The 16,456-nt window shown below is 45.2% G+C and overlaps 1 protein-coding gene across 2 annotated transcripts in view; it reads right to left on the reverse strand.

Annotated features, from left to right (window-relative positions):
• The window catches only part of LOC120042224 (fructose-1,6-bisphosphatase isozyme 2-like), a 32,813-nt gene extending 21,724 nt beyond the window's left edge, over positions 1–11,089 (reverse strand). The window contains exons 1-3 of one of the 2 annotated variants that reach the window (XM_038987088.1): positions 10,815–11,089; positions 2,834–2,996; positions 300–392 (exon numbers count right to left, since the gene is read on the reverse strand). In XM_038987088.1, coding sequence (XP_038843016.1) covers positions 300–392; positions 2,834–2,996; positions 10,815–10,990 — 432 coding nt within the window. In that variant the 5' untranslated portion in view covers positions 10,991–11,089. The remainder of the gene's footprint in view (positions 1–299; positions 393–2,833; positions 2,997–10,814) is intronic. The other variant, XM_038987089.1, reaches the window with a different exon arrangement.
• Positions 11,090–16,456: the final 5,367 nt, after the last annotated feature.

Raw genomic sequence — 16,456 nt, forward strand, 5'->3', positions numbered from 1 at the left:
TGTTGGAACTAGAAGCACAAGCATTTTGCTACACTCGCAATAACATCTGCTAACCACGTGTATGTGACCTATAAGATTTGATTTGATATGTTTCTACACTTCTGTTAGGTATATCTGTTTCTACACTTCTGTTAGGTATATCTGTTTCTACACTTCTGTCAGGTATATCTGTTTCTACACTTCTGTCAGGTATATCTGTTACTTAAAAAGTATTTCCATACTGTATAGTTGAACACACAAATGTCTAAAAAAGATTTCACGTGTTGACATGCTGTGCAGTGTACTACAGACACACTCACCCTTTTGTAGATTGCGAAGATGGTGCCGATGGAAGCCAAGCAGTCGATGTTGGAGGAGCCATCCAGGGGATCAAAACACACCACGTATTTACCCTGGAGGAGAGACCAGGGGATCAAAACACACCACGTATTTACCCTGGAGGAGAGACCAGGGGGGTCAAAACACACCACGTATTTACCCTGGAGGAGAGACCAGGGGATCAAAACACACCACGTATTTACCCTGGAGTAGAGACCAGGGGATCAAAACACACCACGTATTTACCCTGGAGGAGAGACCAGGGGATCAAAACACACCACGTATTTACCCTGGAGGAGAGACCAGGGGATCAAAACACACCACGTATTTACCCTGGAGGAGAGACCAGGGGATCAAAACACACCTCGTATTTACCCTGGAGGAGAGACCAGGGGATCAAAACACACCACGTATTTACCCTGGAGGAGAGACCAGGGGATCAAAACACACCTCGTATTTACCCTGGAGGAGAGACCAGGGGATCAAAACACACCACGTATTTACCCTGGAGGAGAGACCAGGGGATCAAAACACACCTCGTATTTACCCTGGAGGAGAGACCAGGGGATCAATACACACCTCGTATTTACCCTGGAGGAGAGACCAGGGGGGTCAACTGAGGATAGAGGTAGGGGGACATGTACAGTGGGGCAAAAAAGTATTTAGTCAGCCACCAATTGTGCAAGTTTTCCCACTTAAAAAGATGAGAGAGGCCTGTAATTTTCATCATAGGTACACTTCAACTATGACAGACAAAATGAGGGGATAAAATCCAGAAAATCACATTGTAGGATTTTTTATGAATTTATTTGCAAATTATGGTGGAAAATAAGTATTTGGTCACCTACAAACAAGCAAGATTTCTGGCTCTCACAGACCTGTAACTTCTTCTTTAAGAGGCTCCTCTGTCCTCCACTCGTTACCTGTATTAATGGCACCTGTTTGAACTTGTTATCAGTATAAAAGACACCTGTCCACAACCTCAAACAGTCACACTCCAAACTCCACTATGGCCAAGACCAAAGAGCTGTCAAAGGACCAGAAACAAAATTGTAGACCTGCACCAGGCTGGGAAGACTGAATCTGCAATAGGTAAGCAGCTTGGTTTGAAGAAATCAACTGTGGGAGCAATTATTAGGAAATGGAAGACATACAAGACCACTGATAATCTCCCTCGATCTGGGGCTCCACGCAAGATCTCACCCCGTGGGGTCAAAATGATCACAAGAACGGTGAGCAAAAATCCCAGAACCACACGGGGGGACCTAGTGAATGACCTGCAGAGAGCTGAGACCAAAGTAACAAAGCCTACCATCAGTAACACACTACGCCGCCAGGGACTCAAACCTGCAGTGCCAGACGTGTCCCCCTGCTTAAGCCAGTACATGTCCAGGCCCGTCTGAAGTTTGCTAGAGAGCATTTGGATGATCCAGAAGAAGATTGGGAGAATGTCATATGGTCAGATGAAACCAAAATATAACTTTTTGGTAAAAACTCAACTTGTCGTGTTTGGAGGACAAAGAATGCTGAGTTGCATCCAAAGAACACCATACCTACTGTGAAGCATGGGGGTGGAAACATCATGCTTTGGGGCTGTTTTTCTGCAAAGGGACCAGGACGACTGATCCGTGTAAAGGAAAGAATGAATGGGGCCATGTATCGTGAGATTTTGAGTGAAAACCTCCTTCCATCAGCAAGGGCATTGAAGATGAAACGTGGCTGGGTCTTTCAGCATGACACTGATCCCAAACACACCGCCCGGGAAACGAAGGAGTGGCTTCGTAAGAAGCATTTCAAGGTCCTGGAGTGGCCTAGCCAGTCTCCAGATCTCAACCCCATAGAAAATCTTTGGAGGGAGTTGAAAGTCCGTGTTGCCCAGCAACAGCCCCAAAACATCACTGCTCTAGAGGAGATCTGCATGGAGGAATGGGCCAAAATACCAGCAACAGTGTGTGAAAGCCTTGTGAAGACTTACAGAAAATGTTTGACCTCTGTCATTGCCAACAAAGGGTATATAACAAAGTATTGAGATAAACTTTTGTTATTGACCAAATACTTATTTTCCACCATAATTTGCAAATAAATTCATTAAAAATCCTACAATGTGATTTTCTGGATTTTTTTTTTCTCATTTTGTCTGTCATAGTTGAAGTGTACCTATGATGAAAATTACAGGCCTCTCTCATCTTTTTAAGTGGGAGAACTTGCACAATTGGTGGCTGACTAAATACTTTTTTGCCCCACTGTAACTTACTAAATTGTCTATTGCTACACTAATATCACATGACTTCCTATCAGGGTCTTTTTCTCAAATGTGTCTTTCTGTGACTCCTCAAATCCCATCTTTTTGCCAACTTGTCAACCGCACTGGAGGAGAAGGTCCAAGGAACCTCGAGGGCCTTTTGAACAGGCGAGGAGATGCGAGGAATCGATGAAAGATGAACGATTAACTGAGAAAGAGACAATAGTCTTCCAAACTTTAATCTAAACAATGAGAGAGAAGAGAAAAAGGTACCCTCTTTTCCTTGGGTGTGATGATGGCATGTTCGTTCTCCTCTGACACCATGCAGCAGGTTCCGTACGAAGATCTCAGCATATTAATGACCAGGTCATTAGAGAGGATGTCCAGTTTCTTCTGGTCGTCACCCGTCGTGTTCACTGTCCCTGCAATGCCCTGGCTGGGACACACACACACACAGCCTTGTTACCTAGTCTCCTGTCACTTTCACTGTACTGTAAGACGTCTACCTGCTGTAACAGATGCCCTTTGTGTGTGGGTGTGTGTGTGTGTGTGTGTGTCTGTGGGTGTCTGTGTCTGTGGGTGTCCGTGCAGAGCGAGCGACATGCAACATTAGCTGTCAGTCAGTTAAAGATGATGTGCTTTAAATCCATGAAGGAGTAATGATTGAGGTCATCCATCCTGATCCTGTGACAGGTTAAAGAGGGTGTAACAATCCCAGTTTCTCAGCGTCTGTTTGAGAGGTTTTTCAGCTCTCTCTCTCTCTCTCTCTCTCTCTCTCTGTCTCTCTCTCTCTCTCTGTCTCTCTCTCTCTGTCTCTCTCTGTCTCTCTCTCTCTGTCTCTCTCTCTCTGTCTCTCTGTCTCTCTCTGTCTCTCTCTCTCTGTCTCTCTCTGTCTCTCTCTGGCTCTCTCTCTCTGTCTCTCTCTGTCTCTCTCTCTCTGTCTCTCTCTCTCTCTGTCTCTCTCTGTCTCTCTCTGTCTCTCTCTCTCTGTCTCTCTCTCTCTCTCTGTCTCTCTCAAATTGAGTATCTGGAGCATCAGCATTTGTGGGTTAGATTACAGGCTCAAAATGGCCAGAAACAAAGGACTTTCTTTTGTAACTCGTCAGTCTATTCTTGTTCTGAGAAATGAAGGCTATTCCATGCGAGAAATTGCCAAGAAACTGCAGATTCCGTACAACGCTGTGTACAGCTCCCTTCACAGAATAGCGCAAACTGTCTCTAACCAGAATAGAAAGAGGAGTGGGAGGCCCGGTGCACAACTGAGCAAGAGGACAAGTACATTAGAGTGTCTAGTTTGAGAAACACACGTGTAAAGCTTGCAGGAATTGGACTCTGGAGCAGTGTAAACGCGTACTCTGGAGTAATGAATCACGCTTCACCGGACAAATCTGGGTGGATTGGTGGATGTCTGCCCAAATGCATAGTGCCAACTGTAAAGTTTGGTGGAGGAGGAATAATGGTCTGGGTCTGTTTTTCATGATCCGGGCTAGGCCCCTTAGTTCCAGTGAAGGGAAATATTTACGCTACAGAATACAATGACATTCTAGACGATTCTGTGAACTTCGTGGCAACAGTTTGGGGAAGTTCCTGTTTCAGAATGACAATGCCCACGTGCACAAAGCGAGGTCCATACAGAAATGTCGAGATCAGTGTGGAAGAACTTGACTGGCCTGCACAGACCCCTGACCTCAACCCCAATCGAACACCTTTGGGATGAATTGGAATGCTGACAGCGAGCCAGGCCTAATCACCCAACATCTCCATATTAATGCCCATGATTTTGGAATGAGATGTTCGACAAGCAGGTGTCCACATACTTTTGGTAATGTAGTGTATCATGTAGTGTAATCGGCTAACTTACTGCATTTCAACACATTTTGCCATGGTGAAGAGAGAACATTTTTAAGTTTTATAATGCTATTCTACACATTTTGTCGCAAAGAGATGTTGCCATTTTGAAACTAATTTCATGTAATTTTACACTTTTTTTTATTTTCTTTCTGTTTTAAAGCTAATTTCCTGCTATTCTTCACATTTTGCCATGAGGCCGGGAGAGCGTTTTGCTGTTTTAAAGCTAATTTCCTGCTATTCTTCACATTATGCCATGAGGCCGGGAGAGCGTTTTGCTGTTTTAAAGCTAAATTCCTGCTATTCTTCACATTTTGCCATGAGGCCGGGAGAGCGTTTTGCTGTTTTAAAGCTAATTTCCTGCTATTCTTCACATTATGCCATGAGGCCGGGAGAGCGTTTTGCTGTTTTAAAGCTAATTTCCTGCTATTCTTCACATTATGCCATGAGGCCGGGAGAGCGTTTTGCTGTTTTAAAGCTAATTTCCTGCTATTCTTCACATTTTGCCATGAGGCCGGGAGAACGTTTTGCTGTTTTAAAGCTAATTTCCTGCTATTCTTCACATTTTGCCATGAGGCCGGGAGAGCGTTTTGCTGTTTTAAAGCTAATTTCCTGCTATTCTTCACATTATGCCATGAGGCCGGGAGAGCGTTTTGCTGTTTTAAAGCTAATTTCCTGCTATTCTTCACATTTTGCCATGAGGCCGGGAGAGCGTTTTGCTGTTTTAAAGCTAATTTCCTGCTATTCTTCACATTATGCCATGAGGCCGGGAGAGCGTTTTGCTGTTTTAAAGCTAATTTCCTGCTATTCTTCACATTTTGCCATGAGGCCGGGAGAACGTTTTGCTGTTTTAAAGCTAAATTCCTGCTACTCTACACATTAGCTCCACAATGAGATAAGGTGCAGGCCAGGCAGCAGGCTGTTAGCCAGCCTGCCAGCTTAGTGGAGTCTGCCACTAGCACAGTCAGTGTAGTCAGCTCAGCTATCCCCATTGAGACCGTGTCTGTGCCTCGATCTAAGTTGGGCAAAACTAAACATGGCGGTGTTCGCTTCAGCAATCTCCCTGGAATAAAGACCTCCTCCACTCCTGTCATTATTGAAAGAGATCGTGATACCTCACACCTCAAAATAGGGCTACTTAATGTTAGATAGTTCACTTCCAAGACAGTTATAGTCAATGAACTAATCTCTGATCATAATCTTGATGTGATTGGCCTGAAACATGGCTTAAGCCTGATGAATTGACTGTGTTAAATGAGGCCTCTCCTCCTGGTTACAATAGTGACCATATCCCCCGTGCATCCCACAAAGGCGGAGGTGTTGCTAACATTTACAACAGCAAATTTCAATTTACAACAAACATAAATGACAGCATTTTCAGCTTTTGAGCTTCTAGTCATGAAATCTATGCAGCCTACTCAATAACATTTTATAGGTACTGTTTACAGGCCTCCTGGGTCGTATACAGCGTTCCTCACTGAGTTCCCTGAAATCCAATTGGACCTTGAAGTCATGGCAGATAAAATAAACATTTTTGGTGACTTTAATATTCACATGGAAAAGTCCACAGACTCCAATATGTCCAACATGTCTCCGGACCTACTCACTGCTCCAGTCATACTCTGGACCTGGTTATCGGACCACCATTTTATTACGTTTGCAATCGCAACAAAGAATCTGCTCAGACCCCAACCAAGGATCATCAAAACATGATCTTTCGGACAACCCAAAGATTCCTAGATGCCCTTCCAGACTCCCTCCACCTACCCCAAAACCGGTTAACCACCTGAGGAATTAAACTTAACCTTGCGTAATACCAGTCGCACCCCTAAAAACTAAAAACATTTGTCATAAGAAACTAGCTCCCTGGTATACAGAAAATACCCGAGCTCTGAAGCAAGCTTCCAGAAAATTGGAACGGAAATGGCGCCACACCTAACTGGAAGTCTTCCGACTAGCTTGGAAAGACAGTACCGTGCAGTATCGAAGAGCCCTCACTGCTGCTCAATCATCCTATTTTTCCAACTTAATTGAGGAGAATAAGAACAATCCAAAAATTATTTTTGATACTGTCGCAAAGCTAACTAAAAAGCAGCATTCCCCAAGAGAGGATGGCTTTCACTTCAGCAGTAATAAATTCATGAACTTCTTTGATGAAAAGATCATGATCATTAGAAAGCAAATTATGGACTCCTCTTTAAATCTGCATATTCCTCCAAAGCTCAGTTGTCCTGAGTCTGCACAACACTGCCAGGACCTAGGATCAAGGGAGACACTCGTGTTTTTTAATACTATATCACTTGACACATTGATGAAAATAGTCATGGCCTCTAAACCTTCAAGCTGCATACTGGACCCTATTCCAACTAAACTACTGAAAGAGCTGCTTCCTGTGCTTGGCCCTCCTATGTTGAACATAATAAACGTCTCTCTATCCACCGGATGTGTACCAAACTCAATAAAAATGGCAGTAATAAAGCCTCTCTTGAAAAAGCCAAACCTTGACCCAGAAAATATAAAAAACTATCGGCCTATAGTGTGAAGGTGATCATAAAGGCTCTGGAGCAACGAACTGCCCTTGCTGTCTCTGCCTGGCCGGTTCCCCTCTCTCCACTGGGATTCTCTGCCTCTAACCCTATTACAGGGGCTGAGTCACTGGCTTACTAGTGCTCTTCCATGCCGTCCCTAGGAGGGGTGATTCACTTGAGTGGGTTGAGTCAATGATGTGATCTCCCTGTCCGGGTTGGCGCCCCCCCTTGGGTTCTTGCTGTGGGGGAGATCTTTGTGGGCTATACTCGGCCTTGTCTCAAGATGGTAAGTTGGTGGTTTGAAGATATCCTTCTAGTGGTGTGGGGGCTGTGCTTTGGCAAAGTGGGTGGGGTTATATCCTGCCTGGTTGGCCCTGTCCGGGGGTATCATCTGACAAGGCCACAGTGTCTCCCGGCCCCTCCCGTCTCAGCCTGTCACGCCCTGACCTTAGAGGTCCTTTATTCTCTATTTTGGTTAGGTCAGGGTGTGACTAGGGTGGGCATTCTAGTTTCTTTATTTCTAGGTTGGCCTGGTATGGTTCCCAATCAGAGGCAGCTGTCTATCGTTGTCTCTGATTGGGGATCATATTTAGGCTGCCTTTTCCCACCTGTTTGTTGTGGGATCTTGTTTTTGTATTGTTGCCTTTGAGCACGACAAAGCTGCACGTTCGTTTCTTTGCTCTTTATTGTTTTTTGTGCCGGTTCTCAGAAGAAAAGATGATGAACCCAAACCACGCTGCATTTTGGTCCGATTCTTACAACAACGTTCGTGACAGAGCCTCCATTATTTATGCTGCAATAGTTTGTGTCAGGGGGCTAAGATCAGCCTCTTATATCTAGAGTATTTCTCCTGTCTTATCCGGTGTCCTGTGTGAATTTAAGTATGCTCTCTCTAATTCTCTCTTTCTTTCTCTTTCTCGGAGGACCTGAGCCCTAGGACCATGCCTCAGGACTACCTGGCATGATGACTCCTTGCTGTACCCAGTCCACCTGGCCTTGCTGCTGCTCCAGTTTCAACTGTTCTGCCTGCGGCTATGGAACCCTGGCCTGTTCACCGGACGTGCTACCTTGTCCCAGACCTGCTGTTTTCAACTCTCTCTCTCTACCACACCTGCTGTCTCAACCTCTGAATGCTCAGCTATGAAAAGCCAACTGACATTTACTCCTGAGGTGCTGACCTGTTGCACCCTCTACAACCACTGTGATTATTATTTGACCCTGCTGGTCATTTATGAACATTTGAACATCTTGGCCATGTACTGTTATTATCTCCACCTGGCACAGCCAGAAGAAGACTGGCCACCCCTCAGAGCCTGGTTCCTCTCTAGGTTCCTTCCTAGGTTCCTGCCTTTCTAGGGAGTTTTTCCTAGCCACCGTGCTTCTACATCTGCATTGCTTGCTGTTTGGGGTTTTAGGCTGGATTTCTGTACAGCACTTTGTGACATCGGCTGATGCAAAAAGGGCTTAAAAAATAAATTTGATTGATTATGCCATGAGGCTGAGAGAACATTTTGCCGTTTTAAAGCTCATTTCCTGCTATCCTAAAACTGTTGCTATCATATGCTATCTGGGGGGCAAACTGCTGCTAATCTGTCCCTGGCTCCAGCTGAATGTAACATGCTGTACTGTCCCAGAGAACAGCTAGCTCCAGCTGAATGTAACATGCTGTACTGTCCCAGAGAACAGCTAGCTCCAGCTGAATGTAACATGCTGTACTGTCCCAGAGAACAGCTAGCTCCAGCTGAATGTAACATGCTGTACTGTCCCAGAGAACAGCTAGCTCCAGCTGAATGTAACATGCTGTACTGTCCCAGAGAACAGCTAGCTCCAGCTGAATGTAACATGCTGTACTGTCCCAGAGAACAGCTAGCTCCAGCTGAATGTAACATGCTGTACTGTCCCAGAGAACAGCTAGCTCCAGCTGAATGTAACATGATGTACTGTCCCAGAGAACAGCTAGCTCCAGCTGAATGTAACATGCTGTACTGTCCCAGAGAACAGCTGGCTCCAGCTGAATGTAACATGCTGTACTGTCCCAGAGAACAGCTAGCTCCAGCTGAATGTAACATGATGTACTGTCCCAGAGAACAGTTAGCTCCAGCTGAATGTAACATGCTGTACTGTCCCAGAGAACAGCTAGCTCCAGCTGAATGTAACATGCTGTACTGTCCCAGAGAACAGCTAGCTCCAGCTGAATGTAACATGCTGGAGCATACATTCAGCCTTAAATGTCACAGGTCATGGCAGAAGCATGTGTCCCCATGCATCAAACTCACCACAGCCATTTCATTCACATGCTGCTGCCTGTAGGTTACTCTCAAACAGTAGTTAGCTAACTGACTGTAACATATTCCTATTGCTCTGATTCAACTGAGAGGGGAGTACCGTAGAAACATGTCACACTGCAGAGGGGAACGTCCTTAATTAACACTATATACTGTCTCTGTCTCACACACTGTCTGTCTCTCCCTCTCTCTACTGCCATCCATGTTGCATGAATGAATTGAAAATTGTTCATTACTTTCAATCAGGACTTTCCAATAACTTATGAATTATGTTTCAAAGGTACAGGTGAAGGTGCAGAGAGACAGTGGTAGTACTTACAGGTGTACTGCAGTCAGAGAGACAGTGGTAGTACTTACAGGTGTGCTGCAGTCAGAGAGACAGTGTAGTACTTACAGGTGTACTGCAGTCAGAGAGACAGTGTAGTACTTACAGGTGTACTGCAGTCAGAGAGACAGTGGTAGTACTTACAGGTGTACTGCAGTCAGAGAGACAGTGAGGTACTTACAGGTGTACTGCAGTCAGAGAGACAGTGGTAGTACTTACAGGTGTGCTGCAGTCAGAGAGACAGTGGTAGTACTTACAGGTGTACTGCAGTCAGAGAGACAGTGAGGTACTTACAGGTGTACTGCAGTCAGAGAGACAGTGGTAGTACTTACAGGTGTGCTGCAGTCAGAGAGACAGTGGTAGTACTTACAGGTGTGCTGCAGTCAGAGAGACAGTGTAGTACTTACAGGTGTACTGCAGTCAGAGAGACAGTGGTAGTACTTACAGGTGTGCTGCAGTCAGAGAGACAGTGGTAGTACTTACAGGTGTACTGCAGTCAGAGAGACAGTGAGGTACTTACAGGTGTACTGCAGTCAGAGAGACAGTGGTAGTACTTACAGGTGTGCTGCAGTCAGAGAGACAGTGGTAGTACTTACAGGTGTACTGCAGTCAGAGAGACAGTGAGGTACTTACAGGTGTACTGCAGTCAGAGAGACAGTGAGGTACTTACAGGTGTGCTGCAGTCAGAGAGACAGTGGGGTACTTACAGGTGTGCTGCAGTCAGAGAGACAGTGGTAGTACTTACAGGTGTACTGCAGTCAGAGAGACAGTGAGGTACTTACAGGTGTACTGCAGTCAGAGAGACAGTGGTAGTACTTACAGGTGTACTGCAGTCAGAGAGACAGTGAGGTACTTACAGGTGTGCTGCAGTCAGAGAGACAGTGGGGTACTTACAGGTGTGCTGCAGTCAGAGAGACAGTGGTAGTACTTACAGGTGTACTGCAGTCAGAGAGACAGTGGTAGTACTTACAGGTGTACTGCAGTCAGAGAGACAGTGAGGTACTTACAGGTGTGCTGCAGTCAGAGAGACAGTGAGGTACTTACAGGTGTACTGCAGTCAGAGAGACAGTGGTAGTACTTACAGGTGTGCTGCAGTCAGAGAGACAGTGGTAGTACTTACAGGTGTGCTGCAGTCAGAGAGACAGTGTAGTACTTACAGGTGTGCTGCAGTCAGAGAGACAGTGAGGTACTTACAGGTGTGCTGCAGTCAGAGAGACAGTGAGGTACTTACAGGTGTGCTGCAGTCAGAGAGACAGTGTAGTACTTACAGGTGTGCGAGTCCGGCCTTACGCACGGCGCAGGAGATGGCTTTGATGGATGTCAGCAGGCTGTTAATCAGTTGGGTCAGCTCTCCTGTTGACCCCTTGACCTGGCGCCCCTTCTCCATCACAAACCGAGTTAGGGTCAACACATCCGTGTCGATCGCAGAGCTACTATCCGACATGTTGTAGCCGTGTTGGGGTCCTACCTCGTTGGGTCCGGGTTAGGCTGATACTCCTGGGTAGAGAAGCACGACTGTGTCTGTGAGAGGTGTGTGAGTGAGAGGGTCAGGCTGTGTGTGAGAGAGAGAGAGCAGCTGTTAACAGAGAAGGTCAACCTCATTCCAGCAGCATGACTGAACGCCGAGGTTATATTTGTGATGGCAGTACAGGGGGAGAGTAGAGAAGGGTGTAGAGTGACAGCAAACCTTTGGTGACAGAAAGACGGATATGTGTGTGTCTGGACTTTCTAAGACAGAAGTTAAATGCTAGAATGATGCAGTAAGACATGTCCATGCTAGAAGGACGCAGTAAGACATGACCAGAAGGATGCAGTAAGACATGTCCATGCTAGAAGGACGCAGTAAGACATGTCCATGCTAGAAGGACGCAGTAAGACATGTCCAGAAGGATGCAGTAAGACATGTCCATGCTAGAAGGACGCAGTAAGACATGTCCAGAAGGACGCAGTAAGACATGTCCAGAAGGACGCAGTAAGACATGTCCAGAAGGATGCAGTAAGACATGTCCATGCTAGAAGGACGCAGTAAGACATGTCCAGAAGGACGCAGTAAGACATGTCCAGAAGGATGCAGTAAGACATGTCCAGAAGGATGCAGTAAGACATGTCCATGCTAGAAGGACGCAGTAAGACATGTCCAGAAGGACGCAGTAAGACATGTCCAGAAGGACGCAGTAAGACATGTCCAGAAGGATGCAGTAAGACATGTCCATGCTAGAAGGACGCAGTAAGACATGTCCAGAAGGACGCAGTAAGACATGTCCAGAAGGATGCAGTAAGACATGTCCATGCTAGAAGGACGCAGTAAGACATGACCATGCAAGAAGGACGCCTATGTAAAGCAGGCTGCTATTGGAGTATAGAGACACACCTCCATAGATAGTGTTACCGACACCAACATAGTAACCCTTCATTGATGAGGAGAACCCCACAAAATTAGACTCATCATACATAGTGAGTAGACTCATCACAGATAGATAGTGAGTAGACTCATCATACATAGTGAGTAGACTCATCATAGATACTAGTGAGTAGACTCATCATAGATACTAGTGAGTAGACTCATCATAGATAGTGAGTAGACTCATCATAGATAGTGAGTAGACTCATCATAGATAGTGAGTAAACTCGTCATAGATAGTGAGTAGACTCATCATAGATAGTGAGTAGACTCATCATAGATAGTGAGTAGACTCATCATAGATAGTGAGTCGACTCGTCATAGATAGTGAGTAAACTCGTTATAGATAGTGGGTAGACTCATCATAGATAGTGGGTAGACTCATCATAGATAGTGAGCAGACTCATCATAGATAGTGAGTAGACTCATCATAGATAGTGAGCAGACTCATCTATGTGATGAGTCGAATCATCTAATCAGCATCTATGACTCAGTATCTATCTGTTGTTTTACAGGGTCAGCCATAGTAGTAGTGAATTGTGTTGTTTTACAGGGTCAGCCATAGTAGTAGTGAATTGTGTTGTTTTACAGGGTCAGCCATAGTAGTAGTGAATTGTGTTGTTTTACAGGGTCAGCCATAGTAGTAGTGAATTGTGTTGTTTTACAGGGTCAGCCATAGTAGTAGTGAATTGTGTTGTTTTACAGGGTCAGCCATAGTAGTAGTGAATTGTGTTGTTTTACAGGGTCAGCCATAGTAGTAGTGAATTGTGTTGTTTTACAGGGTCAGCCATATTAGTGCCTGGAGCAAATTAGTGTTAAGTGCTTTGCTCGAGGGCAAAGACAGATTATCTTTTCATCTCAGATATTTACAGATACCGATAGGCTACCTGCCACCTCTATGGGCCTTGGTCAAACTGTATCCACTAAATAGGGGCTAGGGTGCCATCTCTATGGCCCTTGGTCAAACTGTATCCACTAAATAGGGGATAGGGTGCCATCTCTATGGCCCTTGGTCAAACTGTATCCACTAAATAGGGGATAGGGTGCCATCTCTATGGGCCTTGGTCAAACTGTATCCACTAAATAGGGGCTGGAGTGCCATCTCTATGGGCCTTGGTCAAACTGTATCCACTAAATAGGGGATAGGGTGCCATCTCTATGGCCCTTGGTCAAACTGTATCCACTAAATAGGGGCTGGAGTGCCATCTCTATGGGCCTTGGTCAAACTGTATCCACTAAATAGGGGATAGGGTGCCATCTCTATGGCCCTTGGTCAAACTGTATCCACTAAATAGGGGATAGGGTGCCATCTCTATGGGCCTTGGTCAAACTGTATCCACTAAATAGGGGATAGGGTGCCACCTCTATGGCCCTTGGTCAAACTGTATCCACTAAATAGGGGATAGGGTGCCATCTCTATGGCCCTTGGTCAAACTGTATCCACTAAATAGGGGATAGGGTGCCACCTCTATGGCCCTTGGTCAAACTGTATCCACTAAATAGGGGATAGGGTGCCATCTCTATGGGCCTTGGTCAAACTGTATCCACTAAATAGGGGCTGGAGTGCCACCTCTATGGGCCTTGGTCAAACGTCATGCACTAAATAGGGGATAGGGTGCCATCTCTATGGGCCTTGGTCAAACGTCATGCACTAAATAGGGGATAGGGTGCCACCTCTATGGCCCTTGGTCAAACTGTATCCACTAAATAGGGGATAGGGTGCCATCTCTATGGGCCTTGGTCAAACGTCATGCACTAAATAGGGGATAGGGTGCCACCTCTATGGCCCTTGGTCAAACTGTATCCACTAAATAGGGGATAGGGTGCCATCTCTATGGGCCTTGGTCAAACTGTATCCACTAAATAGGGGATAGGGTGCCACCTCTATGGCCCTTGGTCAAACTGTATCCACTAAATAGGGGATAGGGTGCCATCTCTATGGGCCTTGGTCAAACTGTATCCACTAAATAGGGGATAGGGTGCCACCTCTATGGCCCTTGGTCAAACTGTATCCACTAAATAGGGGATAGGGTGCCATCTCTATGGGCCTTGGTCAAACTGTATCCACTAAATAGGGGATAGGGTGCCATCTCTATGGCCCTTGGTCAAACTGTATCCACTAAATAGGGGATAGGGTGCCACCTCTATGGGCCTTGGTCAAACGTCATGCACTAAATAGGGGATAGGGTGCCACCTCTATGGGCCTTGGTCAAACGTCATGCACTAAATAGGGGATAGGGTGCCATCTCTATGGCCCTTGGTCAAACGTCATGCACTAAATAGTGTGCTATTTGAGACGCACTCTAAGACCTGTCATTGAGGCTCGTTCCAGAGTAGTTCAGGGAAGTTCAAGTGTGACTCAAATGTCACCTGCTCTTTAGTTGACCTGTAGAGTAAAGGTCGGCTCCTCCCCCGTTGGTCTTTAGTGTACACTCCGTTCTCTGGCCGCAGCTGGAGCATAATGGAAACTATTGTGATGGGTCTCTGAGTGGCTTTGTCAAGTTGAATCCAAATTGAATCCAGGCCCGAGTCACGATAGCGGTGTTGTTAGGCATACAAATATACTGGTATATTGATTGTCTATCAGTCTGGTGTATCTTTGCTGTTCATTTTAGAGCATCTGATTACTACTGGGGTTGTATATAGGCGATAAAATAGGATTGCTAAATAAGAGACTCACAACAACACGATGACATCATCACCAGCGTCTGTAATTCACATGCTTCATCATCCCAAACAATATCATCTGTGCAAACTGAATCACGGCACGTAGCTGTTAGCTACTGTACTAGCTGTTAGCTACTGTACTAGCTGTTAGCTACTGTACTAGCTGTTAGCTACTGTAATAGCTGTTAGCTACTGTACTAGCTGTTAGCTACTGTAATAGCTGTTAGCTATTGTAATAGCTGTTAGCTACTGTAATAGCTGTTAGCTACTGTAATAGCTGTTAGCTACTGTACTAGCTAATAGCTACTGTACTAGCTGTTAGCTACTGTACTAGCTGTTAGCTACCGTAATAGCTGTTAGCTACTGTACTAGCTGTTAGCTACTGTAATAGCTGTTAGCTACTGTAATAGCTGTTAGCTACTGTAATAGCTGTTAGCTACTGTACTAGCTAATAGCTACTGTACTAGCTGTTAGCTACTGTACTAGCTGTTAGCTACTGTACTAGCTGTTAGCTACTGTAATAGCTGTTAGCTACTGTACTGCATAGAGGAAACATTAGGCAGTGGTGGAAATACTTTAAAGTACTTAAGTCATTTCTTGGGGTGTATCTGTACTTAACATTTTTGACAACTTTTACTTTTACTTCACTACATTCTTAAAGAAATAATGTACTTTTTACTCCATACATTTTCCCTGACACCCAAAAGTAGTCGTTACATTTTGAATGCTTAGCAGGACAGGAAAATGATCCAATTCATGCACGGATCAAGATAACATCCCTGGTCATGTACTGCCTCTGATCTGGAGGACTCACTAAACTGAGAACATCCCTGGTCATGTACTGCCTCTGATCTGGAGGACTCACTAAACTGAGAACATCCGTGGTCTTCCCTACTGCCTCTGATCTGGTGGACTCACTAAACAGAGAACATCCCTGGTCATCCCTACTGCCTCTGAACTGGATGACTCACTAAACTGAGAACATCCGTGGTCTTCCCTACTGCCTCTGATCTGGAGGACTCACTAAACTGAGAACATCCGTGGTCATCCCTACTGCCTCTGATCTGGAGGACTCACTAAACTGAGAACATCCGTGGTCATCCCTACTGCCTCTGATCTGGAGGACTCACTAAACAGAGAACATCCGTGGTCTTCCCTACTGCCTCTGATCTGGTGGACTCACTAAACAGAGACATCCCTGGTCATCCGTACTGCCTCTGATCTGGATGACTCACTAAACTGAGAACATCCCTGGTCATCCGTACTGCCTCTGATCTGGAGGACTCACTAAACACAAATGCTTAGTTTATAAATGATGTTGGAGCAAGCCTTTGGCTATCCGTACTTTAAAAAAAACAATACATTGGTGACGTCTGGTTTGCTTGATATTAGGAATTTGAAATTATACTTTTACTTTTGATACTTAAGTATATTTTAGCAATTGCATTTACATTTGATACTTAAGTCTTGAAAACAAAATACTTTTAGACTTTTACTCATATAGTATTTTACTGGGTGACTCACTTTTACTTGAGTCATTTTCAATGAAGGGATCTTTACTTTTACTCAAGTATGACAATTGATTACTTTTTCCACCACGGACATGAGGTCTGTCTGATATTTAGTAGTACTGATAAATATCATGGTCATATTTAATGCGGTGGCCTGTGGTCTAGGGGTCACTAGTGATCCAAGAGGGTACTGCAGGTCGTCTGCAAATTCCTTTAAAATAAATGACAATGATGTAGTGAGGGAAAATGGTCTCTTCCCCTCCAGTTCCTGGTCCAGGATGGAAAGTCATAGGAGGTGGCCATCTTGGTTTTCTTCTTGGTCTCTGGTCTG

Source organism: Salvelinus namaycush, unplaced genomic scaffold, assembly GCF_016432855.1.
Source record: "Salvelinus namaycush isolate Seneca unplaced genomic scaffold, SaNama_1.0 Scaffold640, whole genome shotgun sequence".
In the NCBI taxonomy this organism is placed as follows: Eukaryota; Metazoa; Chordata; class Actinopteri; order Salmoniformes; family Salmonidae; genus Salvelinus; species Salvelinus namaycush.